The sequence below is a fragment of the Cervus elaphus genome, chromosome 29 (genome assembly GCF_910594005.1).
Source record: "Cervus elaphus chromosome 29, mCerEla1.1, whole genome shotgun sequence".
In the NCBI taxonomy this organism is placed as follows: Eukaryota; Metazoa; Chordata; class Mammalia; order Artiodactyla; family Cervidae; genus Cervus; species Cervus elaphus.
The window spans coordinates 43558444-43585999 of NC_057843.1; the positions used below are offsets into that span (position 1 = coordinate 43558444).

At 46.2% G+C, this 27556-nt stretch overlaps 1 protein-coding gene, 1 long non-coding RNA gene and 1 other non-coding gene across 3 annotated transcripts; 2 read left to right on the forward strand and 1 right to left on the reverse strand.

Annotated features, from left to right (window-relative positions):
- Window positions 1–469: 469 nt before the first annotated feature.
- Window positions 470–542, forward strand: TRNAG-UCC. Its single transcript has one exon. It is a non-coding gene; the product is annotated as a tRNA-Gly (tRNA).
- A 2948-nt stretch (window positions 543–3490) lies between these two features.
- On the forward strand, window positions 3491–23633 carry FXN (frataxin). Its single transcript, XM_043891263.1, has 5 exons — window positions 3491–3705; window positions 7692–7789; window positions 12977–13097; window positions 19524–19621; window positions 22634–23633. The coding sequence occupies exons 1-5, from the start codon at window positions 3538–3540 to the stop codon at window positions 22800–22802; spliced, it is 654 nt and encodes a 217-aa protein (XP_043747198.1). The 5' UTR covers window positions 3491–3537; the 3' UTR covers window positions 22803–23633.
- On the reverse strand, window positions 12699–15246 carry LOC122686144. The gene is made up of 3 exons (XR_006338632.1): window positions 15137–15246; window positions 14520–14639; window positions 12699–12756 (listed from the first exon to the last, which is right to left on the reverse strand). It is a non-coding gene; the product is annotated as an uncharacterized LOC122686144 (long non-coding RNA).
- Window positions 23634–27556: the final 3923 nt, after the last annotated feature.

Genomic DNA, 27556 nt, shown 5'->3' on the forward strand with positions numbered 1-27556 from the left:
ATTTATTGAGGACCTTTTCTATGCCAGGCCCTTATCTGGCTCTGGGGACATATCAGGGAACAAAGACAAGCGGCTTCCTTTCATGTAACTCATGTTCTAGTTGGGTAGACTCATGTATTTAAAAAAGAATGAGGTTAGTTTTGTCTTACATCCTTGTTCAACGGACCAAATAAATACACCTACTGCATCGTCTGGAAGAATGCTCACTACATGTTTACTGTGATTATTCCAAGGGGTGATTTCTTGCTCTCTTTTGAGTATATTTTTTCAAATCTCCTAACATTTTATAAAGTATATATTAAAACATTAAATCACTGCTTTGTAAAGAGAAATCACACTGCTTTCTGTGTAAAGCAGAAAGCACTAGCTGGGGTGGGAGGTGAAAGGCCAGATACGAGGCCATTGCAGTTATCCAAGCCAGACAATGGTTTTAAACTGGGACCAAAAAAAAAAAAAACACCCTGCAGCTTCCCTGGTGGTCCAGTGGCTAAGACTCTGCACTTCCAATGCAGAGGGCCCAGGTTTGTGCCCTGGTCAGGGAACTAGATCCCACATGTTGCAACTAGACCTGATACGGACAAATAAACAAACATTTTTTTTTAATTGGGCAGATTTGGTATGTATTTTGGAATTAGAATTGATAGAACTCATTGGAGGGTTGAGTGTAAAGAGTGAAGGAAAGGAAGGTGGGAGAGTGACCACCCAGGTTACCATCAAGAACCTTTCAGTACCTGAAGATAATATTTATTGAGACGGTATAAACTGGAGAAATTTCAGATTTGGGGTAAGACTTCATTTATTTTTAGTTTTTTTCAGGGGTAAGATTTTTAAAAATCCTTTCATTGGGTCCTAAAAGTTTTGAAGACTCCAAGTAAAACACAAATAAACGTCTCAAGGATGACATTACTCTGTAAACCTCTACTGGTCAGTATTGGTTAATTCCACACTGTTCCCTGGCAGTGAGACCCAAGACAGGAAAAGAACTCCTAGAGGAATAACAAAGTAGAACATCATTCATTTTTCCTTTCATTCATTGACTCACTAGTAGAGTGTCTGTTATGTGTCAGAGATACTGGCTAAACAAGGAAGAGTCACAATGACATTGCAGCTCTGGAAACACAGAGGGGGCTGCCTAAGACACACTTGTGGGAATAGAGTGGTTTCAGAATGGACTCTGGAAAAGATCACATCTGACATGGAACAGGATGAGGAGCTAGCCATGTGTTCTAGCCATGATGCAGAGTTCAGTCACTTCAGTTGTGTCCGACTCTTTGTGACCCCGTGGACTGTATAGCCCACCAGGCTCCTCTGTCCATGGGATTCGCCAGGCAAGAGTACTGGAGTGGGTCGCCATGTCCTCCTCCAGCGGATCTTCCCGACTCAGGGACCAAACCTGGGTCTCCTGAGTCTCCTGCACCACAGGCAGATTCTTCACCACTGAGCCACCGGGGAAGTGCCACGATGAGTGCATAAAAAATTACTTCAAGATATACTGGCTTAAACCCATGCCCACATCTTTTATACTCACAGATTCTGTAGATATGGAATTCAGACAAGGCATAATGGGGACACACTTTGTCTCTGCTGTGTGGTGTCTGGGGACTCAGTTGGAAGACTCTGAGGCTGGGGCTGGAATCTGAAGACCTCTCACTTGTCCAGCGGTTAATGCTGGAGGCCTCAGTTCCTCTCTATGTGGTCTCTGCTTGGGCTAGTTTTAATTTCCTCAAAATAAGATGTGGTCCCCCAAGCAAGAATCCCAAAACAAGGGAGTTAGGAGAAAGTTAGATCCTTTTTATGACTTAAACATGAAAATCATCTCTTACCTGGTGTGCCCAATTCTCTTTTACCACCTCCCAGGACCTGGAGAAGGAAAGATTTCTGACAGACCTTAATATTTTCTGTTCTGCTATGCTGAGCCTGTTTCCTTGACTGAAAAGATAGGGCAGGGATACCAGCTTTGCTGGGAGTTGGAGCAGGTGCCCTTCTATGCCAGAACATGCTAAGCACACTGGTTGATAAAGCTGCAGCTCTCTAAGTATATAACTGCATTCTGAGTATGTGAGGAAGGGCCTCACTGTCAGTGCAGCGGGTTCAGGGCCAAGGTCAACAACCAACACAATTCTCTTTGCCTCAAATGGATTCTTCTGGTCTGGCTTCATGAGTGCTTCTCAGATTTAGCATCACTGCCATTTTGGACTGGATGATTCTGCGTTGTGGGTGACCTTCTTGTTCGTAATCGGATGTCTAACATCATTCCCTGGCATATATGTAGTAGGTACGCTATAAATGGCTGCTTAGGATTAACTGAATGCAGGAGAACATCTCTCATCCAGAAAAATGCACTGTCAGATAGCCAGTCAGATCCCATCTCCTCTACCCTATTTTTCCAGGTCCTGTGCAAATGTCACTTCCTCCAGGAAGACTTCCTTGATTGCCCCCAGCTCTAGTTATAAATACTCTCCCAAGCAACTCTGCCACTCTTTAGTTCATGATCCTCTTTAACACTTGTCATTGTCCTAAGTATTTATATATGTGTCTTATCCCCACTATTCACAAAGTACCAAGGTGGCCACTAGCCTACCCATAAAAATATTCTCTAGCATGCATATTTGACATTTTCTGAAGCATATACAAAATATGAAAGAACTTTCACAATTTGTATTCCTTTGAAATATACTGCCAAAGTAAAATTTTATTTTAAAATGTATTAACAATATTTCTTGTAGACTTAACAAGATCCAGGGCCTGTCCGAGAAAAGTTTACAGATTAACTCATTTTATCCTTACAACAACCCTGTGAAGTAGAAACTTTTCTACCCCATTTTACAGAGAAGGCACAGAAGGTTAATTAACTTGCCAACTGGTCACACTGGACTTCCCAGCTGGCTCAACGGTAAAGAATTCGCTTGCAATGCAGGAGACCCAGGTTCGATCCCTGGGTGGGAGAGATCACCTAGAGAAGGGAATGGCAACCCACTCCAGTATTCTTGCCTGGAGAATCCCATGGACAGAGGAGCCTGGAGGGCTACAGTCCAGCAGGTCGCGAAGAGTCGGACACGAATGAAGTGACTTGGCACGCACTGGTTACACGGGTATGAAGTGGGCAGAGTTCAGATTTAAACCAGGCAGGCAGTCTCCTGTCAGTACACTCCTAGCCGCTTTAACCTATACTGACTTTCAAGCAACTTCAAGACCTGCATCCCTCTCAGTTCACAGCAGACCTGCAGCTCCCAAAGCCTTTCTGCATAGAAATCTCCAGCAACGGGTCACTAAGCTGAAGTCTCCGAGGTCAGGGACCTAGGTTATGCATTCACTACGTTGCCCAAGGGTTAAGCCTCGTGCTTTGCATTAAACAAGCTTTCTATGTCTGTTAAAAGCAGAGGTAGAGCAATGCAGGAACATTCTTCCTAAAGTCTAATTTCTAGTCATTTCCCAAGCCAACAGAAAAAGGGAATCTGCGGCTGCAACCCGTGACCACCAGGTGGCGCCCGGCATTCCCGGAGCAGGAGGGCGGAGCCGCCGCAGATCGCAAAGAGCATGTGGACGCTCGGGCGCCGCGCGGTTGCCAGCTTCCAGCTCCGCTCGGCGCTCCCGGGCTTCGCCCCTACACGCACCGGGGCCCCGCGGCCGGCGAAGGACCCCTCGTTCTCCGGCCCCCGGGGCCTGCGCATCGGAACCGCCAAGGCCCGCGCGCGCAGCCGGTCCGTAAGTATCCGCGCCCGCAGCTGCGCAGGCCGCACGCCGGGAGGGAGGCCGCGCACGCCGAGGACGCGCCGCAAGCGCACCGCCCCTGCTCCGGCGGGGCCGCGCTTGGGCGGGGAAAGTGCGGCGGCGCGCGGCCGAGAGGTGCTGAGGCTCCGTTTCTCCCGGTTACTTTTGCACTGACTTCCGCTCTCTGCTGAACAAGGGAGATTATATCCTGCGGTGCAACTGCGGGAACGGCGCGGAAAAAAGCAGGAAAGGTGGGCGGGGATTGTTTCTTTAGGGACCAGTGAAGGTTCTAAGCTAGTCACTTCTCTTTACGAGAACTTAAATTTAACTAATAATATATGCTAGGTACTATAATATACATATAAGTATACTATGTATAATATTAGCATGCTATGAATGTAGAACTGCTTCAATAAAATAGTGTGTATATCAATATAATGATATAAATGTGTACTATCAGAGCGATGCTTTCAAGCATGGGCTTTTATGAACGAAATGCTTTCATCTAGCGAGGTGAAGATGTCAGTTTCGGAGCACTGCAGCTAGAGCAGCAGGGCTTTTTGGATCGGGCCTGGGTTCCAAAATCTGGCTCCTGGACTCAGCAGAGGTACCTTGAGGGATCGTGGAACGAACCCCTCTGAGGCCTGGCTTGTTTTTCTGGGGAGAGGAGATTACCACTGACATGAGTTTTAATTAACATGTATAAAGTCTTCAGCACTTAATTTCACTTCCCTCCCCTCCCCCGGGTTACACAGAAATGCCCGACCCAGTTACCCCACGACTTGGAAGCCCAAAAAAGTACTGTGGGATTAAGGAGGTTACACGGGAGCATGGAGGTGATGTTTAATCAGGGTCTGCAGATAGCAGGAGGCGGTGAGTGGCTTTCAGAAGAGAACCGAATGGGCAAAGGCGGGAAGGCAGGCAGGCAGAGATCGGCTCTGAGTGGCTGGTCCACTCGATGGACTGTGGGTGGTGAAGGAAGCAGGTGAAATCCAACTCAGATTGTTCATGGAGTTCTGGAAGTTGAACTTGAGGCTTAACCCTTCCACTGAGGTGTGCTATTTGACTGTGTTGGAAATATCCCCAGGATTGGTTGCCAACACTCAAAGTTGGAATCACCACCGACTTCTCAGGAGAACCAGGCAGTCAGGACCACGCTGGTCGCAGGAGCCCCGTGTGCAGAATGAATGCACATGTTCATTAGTGTGTTCCTTCTGTGCTGCTCTTGCCTGGCATGGAGCTGCTCATAGTGGCGCTGCAGTGGCGTTCCTGTGTGTGTGAACAGAGTCTTGTCTTGGGTGAAGTCCTCAGGCTGGCCTTGCTGAGCGAGGAGCCAGCAAATACTCAACTCGGTTGCTGCCAAGACTGGTTGTGCGCATTTGTCCTCCCAGCAGCAGATGAGAACTGACTCACTCTTCAGGCTTGTGGTTTAACAGAGCCCAGGGCGACAAGGGGACCCTGGGGTGAAGGCTGGCCTCCCTGCTGGCCACCAGGTCAAGCCTCGCCAGAGTGGCCTAGGTTGGGTCATGTCCAGGGCCTGAGCCGGAGCCTGTGGAACTATCTAGTCTTTCCTCCAGCGTCTCCCCTTAGCCGGCCTTGTGCCGAGCTCACGAAGTCACTGAGCCCTGGACTCGAATGAGCAGACCTACCAAAGACACATAGTCCAAGGGCTCCAGGTCTGGCAGCAGGAGGGGTGGCCATGGGTGGCCTAAGAGGGAGCACTTATAATAGAGCCCTCCCCACCGTGAAGTCCATCTGCATCCCACAATCAGTGGGGCAGCTTCTTCCTTGGGCAAAGGCCAGATTTATGCCCCCTCTGAGGTCCTACCTCTCCACACTCTTCTGACATGCTTCAAAACAAACTGATTGATCACTGTCAGGCCCCAAGTTTGGGGTATTGTAGTCCTCTTGTTGAATCCTCATAACCAGTCTGCAAGGGACTACCATGACCACTGCCTTCAGAGGAGGAAGTAGAGGTCTGAAAGGTTAAGCAGTTATCCAGGGAATGTCGGGCTTCCCTGATCGCTCAATTGGTAAAGAATCTGCAATGCAGGAGACCTGGGTTCGATCCCTGGGTCAGGAAGATCCCTTGGAGAAGGAAATGGTTACCCCCTCCAGTATTCTTGCCTGGAAAATCCCATGGACAGAGGAGCCTGGCAGACTACAGTCCATAGCATCACAAGAGTTGGACACAAATTAGTGACTACACCACCACCACCACAGAGAATGTTAGATTAGGGAGAAGCAGGTAAGGGATGATGGAGGGGGTCTTTGGCAGCTGTTCCCTTGTGATTACAATCAGCTGAATAGGGACTCCCCTGGTGGTCCATCGGTTAAGAATCTGCCTTGCAATGGAGGGGACATGGGTTCAGTCCTTGGTGAGGGAACTAAGATCCCACATGCTGTGGAGCAACCAAGCCTGCTTGCCACAACTAGAGAGCCCACGTGCTGCAATGAAAGATCTCACATGACACACACGAAGGTTCCACGTGCTGCAACTAAGAGCTGACATAGCCAAATTTTAATTCATTCATTAAAAAAAAGAAACTTGAAAAAAAACAGCTGAATAAAGTCTTCTATTCTGGCTGTGAATGAGTACCTTGCTTTAGACCAGCTCTCTCATCAGAACCGTCGAAGATATACAATTAAAGGACAAAAGAGAGAAACAGCTGTGTGAAGGTAGCAGAGAGACTGAGACAGCTAGGATTTGAGAGGCCAAGATCCGGGAGAAAAGGAAAATTGACTGACGTGAGCCCCGAGTTCTCAGACCCCTCCCATCTGCGTCTGGAGCCCTGTATCGTTCCCAGGATGCAACACGTGTAAAACCAGGTTGTGCATTGATCATTTGGTGAAGATGGCTCACAGGTACCTCTCCATATTACCCTCAGGAGCAACTCGCTCATCCATCAACTCTACAGGGCATCTCTGTCATGAATGACGACTGTCGCAGTATAACACTTCCCTCCTAGGCGGGCAGTGAGGACTCAATGAGTCCCTTCTCTAAAGTCCCATCACCACCCAGTTGATGGTGAACATTCCAGAACATGCTGTGGGACACTGTGCTTTTCACAGCCGCTCTCTCACTTCTCCTTCAGAGCCAGTGTTCTTAAATGGCCATCTGTGTTCTAACACCCCCATTTCCTCCTCCTCCACTCACGTCTCCGCCTTAGTCTTTCTCAGCTTGCCCAGGGCCCCGATGGCCCAAGAGAGTAACCACAGCCTCTGACCCTCCTCTTAGTGGCAGCCACGGTGCCCTTTGCAGAAGGTGAACCTTGCTGCCACCCTCTGCAGGCCCCTCGGCGTCCTCCCCAGATGAAGCCCCGCAGCCCGCCTCTCCATCACTCCCCTGCCGCCGCTCCATTCTGCTGGACCACTTCTCTCTCCTTTCAGGCATCCATCCCCTCTGACAGCTCTCCAGCTGGTCATAGCTCAGACCCCCACTGCTCAGAGGTAGCAGTTAAGTATTGAAAGAAATCAGTATGTCACAGTGTCCCCTACAGATCGTGTTACTAAGATCTGCCAGGCAGCAGTCTGCAGGTACAGCCTTTCTCCGGGCCACCCAGCTATTTGTGGTTGCTCGTTTTAGCCGCATTCTAAGACTTTGCTGACACTCCTCACCCTGCCTGTGTTCACCACCCCATCCCAGCCAGCAGCACTTAGGTATGTCCTGACTCTGTGCCACACGATGCCCGACAGGTAGCTAGTGAGACCCAGGCACTGACTTTTCAATTTTTATCTTACTTTAGTAAATTTACATTTGAATAGGTGCATGTAGTGAGTGGCTACTGCATTGGGGAGCACAGCCTTAGAGAGAGCCTGGGCTAGTGCACTAAAAGAAGGCAAAAAAATTGCCGAGGAAGAGATAGTCTGAAAAACTTAAACCTGGTTACTCCTGAGTGTGTGCATAATAATATTTAAACTGGGCATTAATGGACTGTAATGTATTGGAAAATGGTAATGTTCTTCACTTTGGCTTTTAGAGTTTGAGCCTCCGCTGCCTCAACCAGACCCTGGATGTCAAAAAGCAAAGTGTCTGCTGGATAAATTTGAGGACAGCGGGAACTTTGGGTGATGCTGGGTAAGACAAAGCATCTTCCATGTCAGAGATCACTTCCTCTTTCCACCCTCACCCCACCGTGTATAACATATGCACACATATTATACTTGTCTTTTTCTTTCCTTTTCACTTTTTTTAAACAACAAAAAACCCCAAAACCCATCCCACAGAAAACCTGTCTTCTCCCTAAGCAGCAGCGCTCATAAGCATCTTTCCACATCACTAACTATCCATTATACTATTTTTAGTGAAATAGTACTAAGTTTTATGGATGTGCCGTAATTCATTTAACCCATTCCCTATTGCTGGACATTTAGCTTTCTTCCAGAATTTCATTGTTATTCTCTTTGATATCTTAGTCTTTAGGGCCGGCCAAGTTTCTGTAACAAGTAGACCCAAAATTGAAATGGCTCTAACCAGGACCCCTCTCTGTTGGAGCAGGGTGGCCGTGCCTCTGTGAAATGGTTCAGGGAGCCGGACTCCTTTCACCTTCCTGTCTCCTGTCTGCACCATCTGCCGTCTGCAGGTCAAGCCTGGGTCATCCCGTCCATGGTACACTCCCCAGAAATGGACAGGAGCATGGCAGGCCTAGCAGTGGCATTTGTCCCTGACTCACATTTTAGTGGGAAGGACTTGGTCCCAGGGCCCCAGCTAAGAGGAGCCCAGTAAGGTGGTCTAGTGGGTGTCCTGGAGGGAGGAGGTGATGGGTTCTGGGGGAAAGCTGCTGGACACTGCTGCAGCCCAGCCCTCTATGCCTGAATCTGCATGATCCCCGGAACCTTCTACACACATCCTGTGGCCGCAGCCGCAGGCCCACGGTCCCTCATCCACCTCGAAGGCCGAGGTGCCCAGATGACGTGCAGTCCTGTCTCCAGGTCTAGGAATGGCTTCTCTGACCTACACACAAACACACACGGAGAGGGGCAAGATAACCAGTACATCAATAGCTCGTGTTCAAGTAAAAGACACATATCCCTTTTATTTGAAGGGGGCAGCAGTGGAGCCCCCTGGGCTGCCCTGGGACAACCTCTGCCCTGGCTGTGGGGGGCATCCCTCTAAGAAACCCCACTTCTGCGCCCAGGAGGCTCCTCACTGGCTGTCCCTCCCCATGGCCTCGGGCCACAGGCAGTGGGACGTGTCCCTCCTCGGGGGTGAGCAGTCTTCACAGCCTTCTCCCTGCCGATAGTAACAGTTTCCGCAGGCTGTCGTAAGGCTCCAGTCGGCCAGGCTGATTTTTCTTTGCTAACAGGATTTTCTCAGAAACCTAGCAGGCATCTGATCTCTTAAGCCCTAGTCAGTCTCACATACCAGCTACCTGGATGGGAGCCTCCTGCATATGCTAAGTCACTCAGTCGTGTCCAACTCTGAGACCCTGTGGGCTGTAGCCCACCAGGCGCCTCTGTCCATGGATTCTCCAGGCAAGAAGACTGCAGTGGGTTGCCCTCCTCCGGGGGATCTTCCCAACCCAGGGACTGAACCTGCATCTCTTACGTCTCCTGCATTGGCAGGCGGGTCCTTTTCCACGAGCGCCACCTGGGATGGGAGCCTCCGGCTGACTGACTGACTTTTGGCATCCTCACTCCCACAGCCACCTCTCTCAACCCAAGAGCATTTCCCTTGAGGTCATAACATTAAAGACTACTCTTAACCTGCTTTTTGCAACAGAATTAGATCCCCTTTTTTGGCTTAATGAGAGGCTTTAGCTTCTCCCCGGGCTCATCCACCTCAGTACTGCTTTCAGCTCCCCAGTGCAGACTGGCTGATCTTCTGGCTCACCATTTCTGTGTTCATCAGCTAACGGCAGCAGGGAGCCACCCAGACGCAGGAACATTCTAACTGTCCTCAGAGCTACAGCTCCGCAGCATAGTATGGGCCTCCCAGGTCATCACAGGCAGCAGCTGACAGAGGACCTGCAGGCTCCGGGCTCCCACGTCTGTGTCGTTGGCCCTTCCCCGCAGCCTCTGAACAAGTGCTGCGTCTGCATGGGTCAGGTTTTTGCCTCCGGGGCACCATTTCCAGCCCCTCCTTGCACAGATGCTCTGCTGCTGCTGCTGCTAAGTCACTTCAGTCGTGTCCAACTCTGTGTGACCCCATCCCTGGGATTCTCCAAGCAAGAACACTGGAGTGGGTTGCCATTTCCTTCTCCAATGCATAAAAGTGAAAGTGAAGTCACTCAGTCATGTCTGACTCTTTGCGACCCCATGGACTGCAGCCTACCAGGCTCCTCCGTCCATTTCCAGGCAAGAGTACTGGAGTGGGGTGCCATCGCCGTCTCCGGACGCTCTGCTACTGTCCCCCAATCCCTCCAGACAGCCCTTTGAGGTTGGGTGGGACCTTGGCAGAATGCCCCAGCCCAGCTCCCTTCTTCAGGGTCTACTTCTGGCCCCTGGGAAGTGTACCTTGACCTGCCATGTGTAGGACAGCCCACTTTGTCATGGCCCACCTGCCACTGCCAGATAGCACCTGCTAAGCTCTTGACTTTGGACTTTATGCCCGAGTCGGGTGTATCTTTATGTTCCCCAAGCTCCTCCGGGCACCTATCAGTCTGTCCTGCTTCTCTTCAGATCTCCCTCGATCAGTGTTAACTGAGGAGAGGGAGAGGGAAATGCCCGACACCCGCTCCCCAGGCCCACCACTCCCCATCAGCCCTGTAACCTTCCCCACATTGTGCCCTTGAGGCGGGCGATGGGCTGACTGGGGGAGGAATCATACTGCAAATCTTTGTCTTCATTGGTTGTTTGGCAGCCACTGGTGTCTTACTTGGGCTTCCCTGGTGGGAATGGTAGCCATTTCTGTTGTTACCAGCGCATTTGTAGAAACAGACACATATAGGAATGACATGTTGAGTTAGGGGATTTCACCTGTATGCACAGGCTTCCCTGGCGGCTCAGACAGAAAGTGGGCGAGTGATGCTTTAGTTTTGTTGGATCTGACTGCAGTGTGGAAGACCCAGGTCCGATTCCTGGATTGGGAAGATCCCCTGGAGAAGGGAATGGCAGCCCACTCCAGTATTCTTGCCTGGAGAATCCCATTGACAGAGGAGCTTGATATGCTACAGTCCGTGGAATGTCTTACTTTGGGCCTCCTAGAAACTTTCCAATGATGGAGTTTTCCAAGACACCTCTTGTAACCTACAGATACGTTCTATACAGAGAGGTTTCTGGCAGTTTTCATTGTCATAATTTACATACCATTAAATTCACCGTTTAAAAACGTACCACTGGGACTTCCCTTGTAGTCCAGTAGTTAAGACTGTGTGCCCAATGCAGGGAGCTCAGGTTCGATCCCTGGTCAAGGAACTAGAATCCCACCATGCCGCAACTAAGCCCGCACGAGGCAATGAAGATCCCCCTCATGATGCAACTAAGACTTGGTGCAGCCAGAAACAAAACAAAAACCCAGCCAACCAATTTACATAAAAAATAAAATGTACCGTTCAGTGGTTTTTAGTATCCTCACAAAATGATGCAATTTTCACCACTATCTAATTCCAGAACATTTTCATCACTCCAAAAAGAGACCCCATAAGCCATTAGTAATCACTCCCCATTCCTCCTTGCCCCAGACCTCTGACAACCACTTTCTGTCTCTATAGATTTATGGCATTTTTTTAATTAAAAAATAATATCTATATAGAATATCTCCAAGTATTCAGCTTGATAAATTTTTAAAAACTGAACATACCATGTAACTCAAGAACTAGCTCAAGAAATAAAATGTTACCAACCCCTTGAGAGCAGGCCTTCTACTCACTTCTAGTTATTAACCCCTCTTTGTCCCAGAGGAGCTACCATTCTGATTTCAAACAGCATGGATTAGTTTTGCCTGCTTTTTAAATTTATATAAATGGTATTAAGAATAAGTATGTCTGTGTGTGGCTTCTTTCAGTCACCATTTATTGTGGGATTCATCCATATTGTTATTTTTGTAGACAATTCTGTTTTGCACTGTAGTATCCCATGGTATGAAGGTATCACAGTTTATTTATCCACTGTATTATGTCTGGATACTTGGGCAGCCTCTAATTTGGGCTCTTGGATAGTTCTGCTGTGAACATTCTAGCGTGGTGCGTGTCTCTTGATGAACCTGGGTATGCATTTCTGTTGGGTATATACCCAAGAGTAGAATTTATGGTCACAGCACCTGAATGTATTCAACTCTTGTAGAAGTATCAATAGTTTTCCAAAATACTCGTCTAATTTATTTGCCCATCGGCAGTATCTGAAAGCTCTGGTTACTGCACTTCCTGACTGACTCTTCATATTATCTGTCTTTCATTTTAACCTTTCTGGGGGTATCTCATTGTGGTTTTTTAATTTTCATTTTCCTGAAGATTAGCAAGGTTGAGCCCCTTTGCATATGTTCTTTGACCATTTGGATATTTTTTTTTTAAATGAAATCTGTTCAAATATTTTGCATATTTTTCTGTTGGGTTTTCTTATTGACTTGTAAGAGTTCTTTACATGTCCTGGAAATAAGTCCTTTTTCTGATATATGGAATGCATGTATTTTCTCCCACTTTGTGATCTGCCCAACAGATGTTAATAACAAAAGCAATAGAAACAACCTTGATGGCCAGTTGAAACGGACAAGCTGAATGAATAACATAAGATAAAATACTGTGAAAATCCATATGTGCTAATATGGAACAATGTCTAAGACATATGAAATGAAAACTGCAAGGTGCTTCATTTGCATATTAAAAAGAATATAACAATTCTAGAAGGATACAGAAGAGCTTGCCCATACACAGATTGCCTGTTTGGGAAGAAAGGCTTACTTTTCATGCTATTTAAATTTTTACTCTGTATATGTTGGGCTTCCCTGGTGGCTCAGATGGTAAAGAAATGGTCTGCAGTGCAGGAGACTCAGGTTCAATCCCTGGGTCAGAGAGATCCTCTGGAGGAGAATAGCAGCCCACTTTAGTATTCTTGCCTGGAGAATTCCATGGACAGAGGAGCCTGGTGAGCTGCAGTCCATGGGGGGCCCTAGAAGGATACAGAAGAGATTGCTCATCATAGTTCAGCCTGTTTGGGAATAAAGGCTTACTTCTCTAAATTCTTTCATGCTTTTTAAATTTTTACTCTGTATATGTTAGATATTTTCCATCTATTTAAAAAATTTTAAAAATAAAATATCAATTGATGCTAATAAAAATGCAGCAGTTTCATGATCACATGATTGGCGTTGTTTCTGTTCCCCCTGCAGCACTTTGGACGATACCACCTATGAAAGACTGGCCGAGGAGACGCTGGACTCCTTAGCAGAGTTTTTTGAAGACCTTGCAGATAAACCGTACACGTTTGAAGACTATGATGTCTCCTTTGGGGTACCTCTTTTCTTCTCTTCATTCTTCTGTATCCTCCCTAAGAATTTTAGCTCACTGAGATAGAGAATTCCTTTCCAGTAGTGTGCAGTTATGGATGGGGCCAAGAGACTGGAGTTCTGGTTTCAGCTACACCAGTCTTGTGACCTCAAGCAAGTCACTCAGCCTCTCTGAGCCCTCATTTTTCCTAAAAATACAGATTTTGAACCTTCACTCAATACCCATGAAGGTAAATCAGGGAGGAACCCAGGCATGTGTTTGTGTAGCAAGACAGCCCTTATCACGCAGGCATGGAGAACACTGAACTAGACTGCTAGTTCTTAAGCCGGGTGAGAGACTGCCCAAGACGTATTCAGACTAGACATGTGCCTCACTCCCTGGAAATTCAGGGTGCAGTCCTAGGAAGCCTGTTTTTGAAAAGCTCACCTGAGATTCTAAAGAGCACCTTTGGGTCCCACCTCTAGGAATATTTGATTGGTCTAGGGTGCGGCCCAAGCCAGGCAATGAGGATTTTGAAGTTTTTAGAGTAACTACCCAGATGCTTCTAATAACGCATCCAAGGCTGGATGAAACTTAAACCTCAGATCCTAGAAGCCCAGGTAGTGCGTGTGTGTATCAGCTGGCCACCAGGTGGCAGACTTGAGTTAGGGTCAGCCTTTGGATTTATATAGAATTATTGCCTAGGCCATAGGGAGCAGCTCCTTTTGACCAGTGGGAGCAAATCCCCTGCAGAAGTTAATCCTCTTGACAGCAATTAATTAATACCAGGAAATGTCATGAAGTGTGCATTTGGGATTAAATCATGGGATTATTTAGGACAACCAGCTGTCAGGCTAGTGATAGAAATGGTATTGGATATTGCTGTTAGGGGTGCTAGATAGAAAAAGGACTCCATCAGATGGAGCAGGTGTCAAGCCTGGTTGTAAGGACAGTAAGGGATTTGGCAGTAATGGGACAGGGCAGGAAAGGATTAAATGCCTTCCAGGTGGATTCGTTGGAAGTTGTCAGCACCAGAAAATGCAGCAGTGCTCAGGCTGGGCTGTGGATGTGCTTATGCAGGCAGCCTCAGAAGGGAGAGATACCAGGGAACCCTTACAGGCTGGTCCCTCCAACCTGACCATCTGTGGGATGATTAGACCTAGGGGAAGCTCCAGGTCTCATCTCCCCCAGCCTCCTTCCTGAGTGTGGTAACTATAGGGGAACCAAGTCTCAGGCTCAGCTCTGCCACACTTGCAGACACCACAGAAGCAGTCACCCCACCTGTTCCTATAGGATTAGTGAAGCACGTCCCTGCTTGACTCAAATACTTTACATGACAGTTTCATTAGAAGCGAAGGTGCCAGTATTCTAGCAGCTGGATTCTGCTTCCCTCACGAGGCAGGCAACAAAAGCTTGTGCTTGGTGCGGGGTCAGGACCTTCCCTACCTTCACAGGGTCTCTCTGAAGAGTGACTCAGCTGCTGCACTTGCCCATTCGTGCAAGGGAAGAGGCACCTGAGTTTTTCCAGCCAATCCATACACTGTGTCTTGAGTATCATTCTCCTCCCTAGGGAAGAAGTGTATCTAGTAAATCATTTGCTAATTAGGAACATCTCTAGTGTAGATGCAGAGGCTAATGGCATTTATTAGCTCCCACTGTTGTTTGGCTACCTCAGGTGTGAATTTCTGATCAGAGTCCTCCAGGTGCTCACTAACTTATATATTTCACATATAGATAAGTTAGCTGACATTACATTATAGATGGTAGAACACCTGTAACACCATTAGTTGGTTGGAGCACAGCCTTTCCCTGCCCTGAGTCGGATGTCACCTTCTCTGCAGCCCTCCTAAATGCCCCAGGCAGACACCACCAGCCCTCTTGAGTTCAATACTGACACCCTCGGCTATAAGTGTCTCTTTACACACCAGCTCCCACGGCTACCGTGAGCTTCTTGGCAGCTGGGACACTGTCCACTCCTGGTCTTCCAGTGCCTGGAACATTGCCAAGTACATAGCAGGGACTTAAGAAATGTCGATTCACTGTATAAATGAAATGAGACTCACCTACTTTTCCAGAACATACTTTCAGTGATGGCACTCAGCACACAGAGCTGTTTTATCAACTTGCTGTTGGCCAAATAGGCAAATGAAAGCAATACTCTAGATAAACCCGCATTTCTTCTGTTCCCGTCTGTGGACTGGGAGACGTGGGCAGCTTCGTGGCTCTTGTGTTGTCCGGGTGGGGCAGGTCATGTGGTTGTCAGTGTCTGGGGCCAAGCCTCATCCCTTACTGGTTATGGTTATCAGAGGGAACTGCCTGCAGGAGCCAAAGCCCCACCCATGGCTAGGTAACCATGGAGTCGTTGCACTTGACCCTGGAAACTGCGACAAGCACCATGCTATTTAGAGAGTTACCTCCAAGCTATCTTTGTTTTCTTTTCTAGGTGGAGCCCTAGCTTCTTAGTCACTTTAAGTAGAATTTACTGGTTGCCATGCCCTTCATTCACTGAGTTTTCTGCATATTATTGACATAGACAGAGGCTTCTTAACCATTTGGGGATCAGAACACCTTGTGAGAATCTGATTGCTCTGGCCCCTCTTCTGAGAAAAACTTCTATGTATGCTTAGGAGTTTCTGCTTCCAGGGCTGTGCTGTTTGCAGAGCCCTGAAGACCACCTCTGGGTCCTAGGTCATACACCCCTGCTCGGAGATAGCACTTTATTGGATATGGTGGCAGAGGGCCTGGCCTAGCATCCTGCATTTGTACTTTTTTCCTAGAATGCTTAAGTGAATTATCTAACCATGAGGGCAAGTCCTTTAGCTGTAAAGTGGGTGACAGTACCCTCCTCTTCTCCAGGTGTATTTTAGGGTTAAGTAAAACAATGTAGGTAAAAGTGCTGTATATTCATTATTCTTATTCCTTAAGGGGAAGTCAGTGTCCATTTTAGGAGTGGCGGAAGTCACATGCATATAGGTGTGTGTTAGTCGTTCAGTCGTGTCTGACTCTTTGCGATCCCATGGACTGTAGCCTATAGTCAGGCTCCTCTGTCCATGGGATTCTCCAGGCAAGCCTACTGGAGTGGGTTGCCATTCCCTTCTCCCAGGGATCAAACCCGGGTCTCCCACATTGCAGTCAGATTCTTTACTGCTTCCCTGAGCCACCAGGGAAGCCTATGCATATAGGTGAAATCCCCTAACTCAACATGTCATTCCCATATGTGTCTGTTTCTACAAATGAGCTGGTTACAATGGAAATGGCTACTTTTGCTTCCACTGATGCAGCCAGTCAGAATCAAGCCTCACCTTCTGTGACTGGGGGCTGCTTCCACTGGTCGGTGTCTGGATGGCAGGAGCTAAGTACTGCCTCTCTCCCCCACTGCCCCATATTGATGTTTGCCCACTCTCCCCAAGTAGACACTCAGATTGCTCCTTAAGGAATAACATTAATGAACAAAAAGCTCTCTTTTATCTAGGTTACTTGCAGATGGTTCCAAAAGCATTAAGAATTCCTGGGGAACCAGTAAATGCAGCTAGTTTCCTTTGGAAATGGAAGAAGTTATAACAAATCTGGATAGTGTATTAAAAAGCAAAGACATCACTTTGCCAACAAAGGTCCATCTAGTCAAAGCTATTGTTTTTCCAGTAGTCATGTATGGGTGTGAGAGCTGGACTATAAAGAAGTGCCAAAGAATTGATGCTTTCCAACTGTGGTGTTGGAGAAGACTCTTGAGAGTCCCTTGGACTGCAAGGAGATTGAACCAGTCAATCATAAAGGAAATCAACCCTGAATATTCACTGAAAGAACTGATACTGAAGCTGAAGCTCCAATACTTTGGCCAACTGATGCAAAGAGCCGACTCTTTGGAAAAGACCCCTGATGCTGGGAAGGATTGAGGGCAAGAGGAGAAAGCAGCTTCAGAGGATGAGATCATTGGATGACATCACCAACTGGATGGACATGAATTTGAGCAAGCTCTGAGAGATAGTGAAGGACAAGGAAGCCTGGCATGCTGTAGTTCACGGGGTCACAGAGTCAAGACTCGACTTAGCAACTGAACCACCTCAGTAGAAAACTGTAATTGCGCACAATGAACAGGAGGGGGCGTAGTTGAGCGTTGCCTTGTGTGACCTTGCCCTTCCCATTCCAGGGGTTATCACAGTGCGTGGTTATCATCCACTTGGTTCACTCATTGGGTTTTTTAAAATCCATCAGTTTTTTGCACAAATATTGAAAATGCTAGGATGAAAAGACAAATCTGCTCTCAGGGGGCTTAAAGTAGTGGAGGGAAGGAGCAGGTGAGCAGCAAGCTGGCAGCTCAGATGCAGTGAGGAAAACCCAGAGGCTATGGGGACACACGCAGGCCACAGTCCCGCTGAGGGTTGTCAGGGTAACCTTCCCAGAATCGCCTCTGTTCTCCCATTAGCCCCCGCTCCTCGAACTCTCTCTGAAGGGGGCGGCGCAGTTGTTCTCCTAAGGAAACTGGTGAGACTGTGCACTCCTAGACCTGGCCCGCCTGCCTTCCCTGCTATATCATGTACCGCCTGGGCGTAGGGTCACAACATGGCATTTAAGGGCTGCAAACAGGTCAAATTAGAAGAAATTATGTATTGATTCCTTGAGTCTATTATGTGGAAAAATAAGCCATAAACTATATATACGGAGGGGAAAATGAGTGACTGTGATGGGTACAGACCTTCTTTTTGAGGTGATGGAAACAGCCTGGAATTAGAGTGTGAGGATGTTTGCACACTTTATGAAAACACATGCTAAAAACTACCAAATTATACAGTTGTAAGAAATTGTGAAATATAAGTGAAAGATAGTCCTAACACAGGTAGGTTTCAGGGGAAAAAAATTTTAAAGCAAACTTGCGTGATCATAGCCCTGCATTTTCAAACTGGCAGTTGAACACTACCCTGGTGGGCCACTGGTTAACATTCTGCATTCCCAGTGCAGGAGCCCGGTTTGATCCCTGGTCAGGGAACTAGATCCTGCATGCCATAACTAAGACCTAGTACAGCTAAATTAAAAACAAACAAAAGCTGAGCTGATATCGCTGATTAACAGGACTGAGAGAGCGCTTCGTGTTGTGGGAAGAACAGCCTCTTCTGGACGGGAGCAGACCTGGATTTAAGATCAGCTTTCCCAGTTACTGAGTTTTCTTTGTTACCCTGTCCCTTTGTTGTCCTCATCTGTGAAACTGGGATAATGATTTCCACCTCCCGATGGTTACGGTCTTAGAGGAAAGTTTTACACAGAGTGCAAAGCACTGCCTGGCACAGAGCAGATACTGAAAAATAATAGATGCTATTTTTGTGGATGTCTTCATTTTGTTTATAACATTTATATTTCCAACGTCTCTATAATTTTGCTACATTTCTTTTTCACTGGAAAAAAAAAATCATTAAAAATAGAACCCACCAGTGTCCTCCCCATCCCCTATCAGTTATACTATTATCAGCACTCTCTCCACCTTTTCAATAGCTCTTTGTGTTTGCAAAGCAAACACAAAACGTTCTAAGAACCACTGGGGACCCGCTGGTGGACAGGGACTCTGAAAGGCTGCCTGTCTGAGGGCAGTGCAGGGGTTGGAGAGCAGCGAGGCTTAGCCGCAGAGCTGTTTCTTGAGTATCCGGTGCAGTCTAGAGAGACCTCAGGCCTGAGGAGTAACAGGCTCTTTTGTTGAAAGAGGGTTTTCAAATTTAAATGAGCATTTATTGGGCAAGATAAGACCAAAGGCCTTTTGAAGAATTCAAGGCTCCTGGAGAGGAAAATAAAGCTGCAGAGGGGCTTCTGAGAAACTTGTGAGCTGCTTTGGTGGGGGGCGGCGGGTGGGGGCACGGTGGATGAGAGCCCTCGTGTGCAGAGGGTCTGCCTTCTGCTAGCAGAGCTCAGGCTGCTGCTCTTCTGAGACCAGCAAAGCTGCTGGCTGGATGGCTTCCTTCTCTCTTGCCTTTTCTTCCGTTCTTCGGTCATGAACTGGTCTGCCCGATGTTTGTGCTGACTGGGACCGCAGTAGAGTTGGCGCCTGCATTTTTTAATGTCTCTAACATGTGCTGGTTGAGAAACCAAGGCAGCAGTCAGGATGCTGATCCTCTCATCTGTCGGCTGCAGTAGAGCCACTGAACACTCCTGTCTCCTTCCCTCAGAAGGGGAATGAGGGTATTCTTTGCCTTGTCCACCTCAAACGGGATGAGGGGAAACACTCTGAGATACGTGTCGTTGTGATTAATCATCATCTGATTCCAACATCAGTGCTCCTTCTGTGTGATCTAATTCCAAAAACTAAATTAAAAAAAAAAAAAAACTAAAAGACAGTTCCTTTTTGGTGTATGTTGTGCCCTGGTATAAATGCAGTATTGAGAGATAACAAAAGAGGAGGCAACTATGACACAGTGATAACCCTGTCTTGTTTTACTTCCTCATGCTTTTTTCCACCTGATGCACCAGAGTGGTGTTCTAACAATTAAACTGGGTGGAGATCTAGGAACCTACGTGATCAACAAGCAGACTCCAAACAAGCAAATCTGGTTATCTTCACCATCCAGGTATGTCAAAATTTCTCATGGTTTAGCTTGTTTGAAACATGACCTGGTAGGCTGTTTAAGAAGTGTCACCCGTGTATTAGCACCTATGTAAGGCAACCTTTCCTGAGGTTTTGCAGCATGTCTCAGGCTCAGCAGGAAGGTTTACTCTGGCGATTATGTATGTGGCTGCTATAAGCAGATATCAGGATGTTAACAAGATTGGAAGTGAAAAATTTTCAGAACCCACCTTGCCATTTTTTTCTCTATTAAATCATTGCTGCGCCTTTGAAAAAGCCACCTTTGCTGTTACAGCATGTGAACAAGTTGCAATTTGTCCTCAAAGCGCATTAAAGTTTGACCTCTGGTCTGTTTTGAGCACCTCCGTTAAAAGTTAGTTGAATTCCATTTGCCGAACTGGGCTGTGTGCTCTGTGGAGGTTGGAGAGTGTTTTAAACTGTACTTCCAGGGCATTCCATGCCTCCTACCTTATTCACTGACGTGCTGTCAATCTAGCAGAATAAAAGATTGTTTTGGAGACCTTCTGTGCTGCCTTTCAAGGCCTGAGAATGTGCAGGGAGAGAGGGTCCTTCATCCCTCCTAACCTGTTGAAGTGGTTGTAAGAAAGTAAAGGGAGAGACCTCGCCCACAAAGAGCTCTCCAACAACCTTCCCGGTCCTTCATTAGCACTTCCAAAGAGAACACTCAGATGGTGAAATGGGAAAGGCCCGGATACTACCAGCAGGGAATTCTTTGAAAGCCTCACGGCGTTTGCATTTTTTTTGAAGAAAAGTATTTAACTCTTCCCCTGCCTCAGTATTGACATCACTTTTAGGGAGTTAATATTATCCTGTTTATGCTGCTGCAATGTGTGATTCTTTGTTCAAACTAAATCAAGCATTAGGCTTCCTTCATCCCAGCCTCATCTAGGAAGAATGTTATCATTCAAGAAAAACCAATTCCAAGGAATCACTCATTTCTAGCCAGGTGCTTATTCACAGATTGTCTTACTTCTAGATCCAACTTACTTGAAGCTGAGGGAGATTTTACCCTGTGTAGGCCAATTAGCCTGTTCTCTTTGGTCTCAAACAGCCACCTTGACCCTTACTGTGGCCAGGCATGAAGGCTGCACGGTCTTATCCTTCATCTCCAGAGGAATCAGGACAAGAAACTGGGTGGACCAGCTCAAATCCAGCCATCAGCTTTGGGGATCGGTGGCTTTGAAAGTAGCAGGCAGAGCACCAGAACCAACTGTGCTGGCTCCACTAAAAGAATTCCCTCATGTTGTATCTTGAGACTGAAAAGTCCTTATAGCATTTGGGCACACCTATCAGCAACAGGATCCTACCTCAGGCATGTTTAGAAAAATATACTTCTGGATGATAACAAATTTTGAGAAATCCTATTTTTTTTTTTAATTCATGATGGGAATCTGGAAAGAAAATATGCCACGTAGCCTTTTACTATCATGGAAATACTATGTTCCTCAAAAACAAAGTTATTTTCCATTCAATTTTTCACATTGGCCCAAAATAACCTTTCCTAGGGCTGCTTTTCTGATACAGGGCTTTTTATTTTATGGCATGTGGGATCTTAGTTCCCCAACCAGGAATCAAACCCACGCCCCCTGCATTAGAATCACAGGGTCTTAATCCCTGAACTGCCAGGGAAGTCCTGGGGCTTTTTAATTGACAACGTTTCAGGTCAGAAGAAACACTGGCTTTGCCTCAATACCTTGCTTGAGGACGTTAAAGGATGAAATAAAGGAGAGGTCTGAGTGGACAGCTGGGTGTCCGTGGCTGAGCACAGGGCCCTGGGCAGTGTGGAGGGGCCTGGACGTTCTCATGCTTGCCTGGTATCCTGGCAGCAAATCAGAGTCCAGAGCCAAGGAAACGTTCTCTGGCTTTGGTCCAGGTTATTATGCCTCTATGTGTTTGGCTGTTTGTACATGGTAAAAGCCCAGTGCTTTTGGTTTGTCCCTTTTATCCCATTAAGAGAGTGCCTTTGGTTGATAATACAGAAATCCTTGATGTTTTCATAGCCCTCAAAAGATGCTTCCCTTCTGAATCTTCCTCCTCCCTGGCAAAGCTGTCCCAGTCCTGCACTTTGGAGAAGCTCCCGTGAGCGCGGTTGGGCTTGGCAGCCCCTTGCTTCCCGTGGGCTCCCAGTGTCCTCTGCTCCTTCCTCCATCAAGGCGTCACCCTGCAATGCCATCAGTTGCTGGCACGTCTCCTCCTCCACTAGACCCGGAGGAAGTGGCATTAACGGGCACAGGTTGTGTTGGTCTGGAATAATAAGACACTGCAAAACCTAGTCACACTGGGCCACACGGACACAGTGTTCCCAGCAGGAAGTGCATGTACTGTTCTTGTTCACTAGATGAGCTCGAGATGGATGAACTAGCCCATCAGACTCTCACCTTCATGGATTTCAAATTGAATTAAGCAAATTGTTTTTAAAAATATCAGTAGAGACGGTTACCAGGAGCTGGGAAGAGGAGTGAATAGGGAGTAACTGCTTAATGGATGTGGAATTTCCTTTGGGTGATGAAAATGTTTTGAAACTAGATATAGATAGTGGATTCCCAATGTTATGAAATGTACTGAAATGATGATAATAACATAGGTAAGGGGCAGATCATGCCAGTAGTGCATGAAGGGCCATCATCCTAAAGACACTGCCCTGATATTTCAGGTTATCATATGTGACTCAGGAAAAGCAAAAGATCAGAATGTGATAAATGGAGACTCATCAGTAGGGTTGAAATGTTTTCAGGTCTTGAGCATTGTTCTGTGAATTGTTCTCGAGGATAATGATGTAATTCTGCTCTTTTAAAAATTAGAGTTGATTTCACAATGTTGTGTTAGTTTCAGGTGTACGGCAAAATGACTCAGTTACATTAAATCAAGCCTAAGACGAGAAGTCAAATACATGCCTTATTACTTTTTAGATCTTCACTACAGTCAATTTCTTGGTGACAGTTTCTTTGGAAGTGCAGCTCCCATGAACTTACTCTGACTGTGTTTCGTCTTGCAGCGGCCCCAAGCGTTACGACTGGACTGGGAGAAACTGGGTATATTCCCACGATGGTGTGTCCCTCCACGAGTTGCTGGCCACAGAGCTGACTCAAGCCTTAAAGACCAAGCTGGACTTATCTGCTCTGGCCTACTCTGGAAAAGACACTGGCTGCCCAACCCAATGCTAAAGACATGAAAAGCTCTAAAGCCAAGACCCCAGCCTTGTTCTGCAGCTGAATGGCTAGCTTTTTCCGTTCCTGCCTTTGAGGACAGTTGCATTGTATGTAACAGCTCTGTGAAAAGACTGTGTCGCCTTCCACCCTGCCCCGAGTTTAGATTTTTAATTTCCATAGAGTTTTTTTCTGAATGTTTTGTCTGATTTCCTCCCTCACGTGATAGCCCTTATGTTTCATAATGTCTGTATGCCCATACCTTTATATATAAACTCACAACTAAGAAAAACAAGAAGGATAAATTCTAGGAGGAGAAATAAATGGGCTTGACCATTCATTCTTTGAAGGACTTACTACAAAAACTGCATGAAGAGTATTTGGCCAACCTCATCATACTATCTCAAAATGAGACTTATTAAAGGGAAGCCTAAAATGTTCCTCCTCCTCTTGAAAGTGTAAACACTTCTAAGCCCTTTAGTACTGAAGCATCAGTGGTAACTCAGGAACTGTCAAACGAAGACTATTTTCTCTTTGTGCTTTGTGACCCAGGGTGTGATGGGGCAACACAGGAAGTGTCTTCCATATGTGCATGTATATGCACATACACATTTACGTGTGTGTATACATATTTTTTTTTAAGGATCAGTATAGCATAAGCTATTGAAACACAGGTCAGAGTATGCAAAAAGTCTCCCAAAGACCGGGGGGAGGCGGGGAGCCATCTCCCTAAACTCATGGCTATAGTATAATAAACGAGGTCATGGAGCTAAGGAGGTGCTTGGCAAATTGTGAAAGCCCACATAAATGAAAAGATGTTGGTGTAGCAGAATAAAACTTAACTCTCAACTTTTAGGTTGTGAATAATTTTTTCATTCCACACCCCTTTCCTGTTTCCCCATTTCTATTCCCCTCCTACCTTAAAAGAACCTAATTATAAGAATGTGATCACTAAGAAATGAAACGAACTCCTGAGCCTTGCTCTCCTGAATGTACACCATGCTTTGTCTAACCTGTTGATTCTTTTCTTAGATAAAAAGAAGTCAGACTAGCTGTCTACACCCAAAAGTTTCCCCAAAGCAATCCTGCAGGCAGATCACTCAGGCAAGGTAACTCTGGCAAGAAAGCCAGGTGGTCTGCACTCAGTGGACATGCAGAGCCCAGCCTCCTGCCTCGGTGATTCACTGAGATGCTTCCCCCTCCATTTTTCCCATTAAAACTGTCCTGGCTGAGCAGAATCTTGGGAGTTGATCTCTGGACACAGATCCACTATCTTCCCAGACTGACAGCTCTTCTAATTAAAGCACCTGTCTTTTCTTTAAAAACAAACAAACAAACAAAAATCTTGGTGCTAATGAAAGGAACCCTTGTCCTACACCTTGTTTAGTTGCTGAGACTTGGCTCAGCCCCAAAAGTGGCTGTCTGTCTCTAGGCAAGTTTCTCAAACTCTCTGGACCTCTGTGTCCCTGCCTTAACAGAGAGGATGAAACTGGATAGAACAGAGGCGATTCCTAAGTCAGACACACAGTAGTCCCATCAGGCAACTTTCCAGGCTAGCTTTAATTCCCTCTAGCAGAGGAGATGATAGTGGACACTTTTTATAAGCTGCAGAGTGAGTATATGGTTCTGGGTTTAGGTCCACTTGAATTTCAGTTGAATTCACATTCAGATAATCATCTTTTATTGTGCCATTACTGGCTAAGCCTGTGCTGAAGGCAGAATGTTTAGGTGTTGATCCTAACCCCCAATCACAGGCCTCATAAATGAGATTAGTGCTCTTTTACAAGAGACCCCAGGGAGCTGCCTTGTCCCTTGCAACATGTGCAGACACAGGGAGAAGACAGCGGTCTGTGAACCAGGAAGCAGGCCTTCCCCCACCACCCAGTCTGCTCTTGATCATGGACTTCCTAACCCCCAGAACTATGAAATAAATGTTCATAAGCCATCCAGTCTCTGGTATTGTTGCCGCAGCCTTGGTGGACTAAGACAGCCTGCTACACCATATGAATTGTTACAGCCTTGCATTTTACACATGCAGAAACCAGGGCTTGGGAATATTGAAACTCACTCAAAGCTAGGCTCCTGTTCTGCTACTCCCTTACTAAAGAAAGATTTATTAGTGACTAGTCTATGCAAATATGTAGCAAAGACTTTTTGCACTGGGTAAAGGAAAAATACCCTTTGTAGGGGGAAAAAAAACTCATAACAATAGAACGATATAGACAAATGCTAAATGAGTATTTAAAATACAGTTTTTCTTTAAAAATAAGTTATATATTTTAGTCCAGTGAAAATTTTTAAGTGCGGTAAGTCAGTGCCAGTGAAAAAACAAATAAAATCGTGTGTCTGTGTGTCTGTGTATACACTTGTATCTGTCTCTTGCTTCTGATGAAAGTTTCATTGTTCATTTATCTGGAACTCGGTTAAATTGTGTCCTCTCCTACCTGGGAAACAACATAAAATTTAAAGATGTATTTAATTGGGCTGAGGTAGCAGGAAAATAGAAATTAAGGACTGTGCTCTTAATGCTTTTCCTTGCATATCCTTTCAGGCCTATTTACTTTTACTTTATGTACAATTCTAACTGGTTTAATTATTTAGATCCTAAGACTCTGGCAGATTGCCACTTAAGGCAGTGAAAAGACTGCAAGCATAAGAACAGCAGTGAGGACAGGAATAAAAATCACTCTGATAAGCAAACTGGAAAAGCTCCAGGGCATGGGGCCAGTGCCCCTCATACCTCAGACCCCGGGAGCATCATCTCATCTACTGTATCACCCATACTAAAGACGGATTCTGGACTTCCCTGGTGGCCCAGTGGTTAAGAATCTTCCTGCCAATGTAGGGAACACAAGATCTCTGGCTCTGGAAGATTCCACATGCCTCAGGGCAACTAAACCCACAAGGCAGAATTCCTAAAGCCCAAGCTCCCCAGGGCACATGCTCCAAAACATGTTCAGTTGCTCAGTCGTGTCCGACTCTGCGATCCCATGGACCGCAGCACGCCAGGCTTCCCTGTCCTTCATCTCCCTGAGGTTGCTCAAACTCATGTCCACTGACTCGGTGATGCCATCCAACCACCTCATCCTCTGTCGTCCCCTTTTCCTCCTGCCTTCAGTCTTTCCCAGCATCAGGGGCTTTTCTAATGAGTCAGCTCTTCACATCAAGCAAGAGAGGCTACCACAATGAGAAGCGCATGCACTATAGCTACAGTAGCCACTGATCTTTGCGACTAGAGAAAGCCCACGTGCAGCAACCAAGACCCAGCACAATCACAAATAAACAGATAATAAAAATGTTTTAAAAAATTAAGGATGGATTCTCAGGAACACATTGTAAATGTTCCGTATAATACGTTCAAGGGGGGAAAGAAAATATATTACATAATTTTAGAAAGCTTTCTCTTATGTCTCTCTTCCTGAGTGAATAGACCCTTTGCCACTGGAAAATAAAACTATCCAGAATGATTTATTTACCTCTTTCTGAAGATACAGAGAAGCACTGGGGTATGTAAAAGAATGTTTTTTTTAATCAAAGTTTCAAAAATTGTATCCAAAGTCTGCAACTTATTTGTTGACACGAGCCTCAGTTTTCTGGTCTGTAAAATGGGGATCTAACCTGTGACACCTGGGCCACATGCAAAGCAAACACATGACAAACATTATCACATGCACAACATAATCTTACATATAAATGTGAGGTTTTCCCGGGACTTCCCTGGACTCTGTGCTTCCAATGCAGAGGGCCTAGGGTGTGATCCCTGGTAAGGGAAACAGGCCCCATATACTGCAACTAAGAATTTAAATGCCACAACAAAAAATCCCGCATGTTGCAACCAAAGGTTTCACATGCCACTATGAAGACTGAATATTCCACATGTGACAACTAAGACCCAGTTCAGCCAAATTAATTACTTATTTTTTAAAATAATAAAAATTTCAGAAATAAAAATAAATAAATTTGAGATTTTTCTCCAAAGTAATGACTTATGACATCCTGTGCTCCTCTCCAGAGAAGGCGATGGCACCCCACTCCAGGACTCTTGCCTGGGAAATCCCATGGACGGAGGAGCCTAGTAGGCTGCTGTCCATGGGGTCGCGAAGAGTCAGATACAACAGAGCGACTTCACTTTCACTTTTCACTTTTATGCATTGGAGAAGGAAATGGCAACCCACTCCAGTGTTCTTGCCTGGAGAATCCCAGGGACGGGAGCCTGGTGGGCTGCCGTCTATGGGGTCGCACAGAGTCGGACACGACTGAAGTGACTTAGCAGCAGCAGCAGTGCTCCTCTCAACCTCAAACTTAGTTAAAACACTTATTTTGGTTATCTTGGTGATGGATTCTGAATTGCCTGGAACAGTTTTTCTTGACCCCTATGGTACTTATATTTCACTCCATCTTCTGCATAGCTTCTAAAACTAATAAGCCATCCTTATGTCTGATCGTTTGTATTAAATAATAGGTTTACAATATGTTTCTCAAACTACACTTGACCCCATATTCTAAAAAGCCTCATTGCTACTTCTAATGATAGAACCTTGTTCATGAATGTAAAGTTTATATGGATTGGCTCTACAAGGTTGCCAAAGAAAGCATACCTTCCAGTACACACTGAGATTAAAGTAATTTTAGGTCGTATCCAGTTGAATTCTTGGCATGGATTTCTCTTTTGAAAATAGCTACATACCAGAAGAGGGAGAGGCACAGGTATGAAATTTCATATAAATTCTCCTTGCTATTCAAAACTATGACTTCATGACTGTCTTGCAGCA

Coding starts and splice junctions, on each gene's coding strand:
- FXN (XM_043891263.1), top strand. CDS start 3,538: ATGTGGACGCTCGGGCGCCGCGCGGTTGCCAGCTTCCAGCTCCGCTCG. Junction 7,790..12,976: donor GGAACTTTGGGTGATGCTGG/GTAAGACAAAGC, acceptor TTCCCCCTGCAG/CACTTTGGACGATACCACCT. Junction 13,098..19,523: donor ACTATGATGTCTCCTTTGGG/GTACCTCTTTTC, acceptor CTGATGCACCAG/AGTGGTGTTCTAACAATTAA.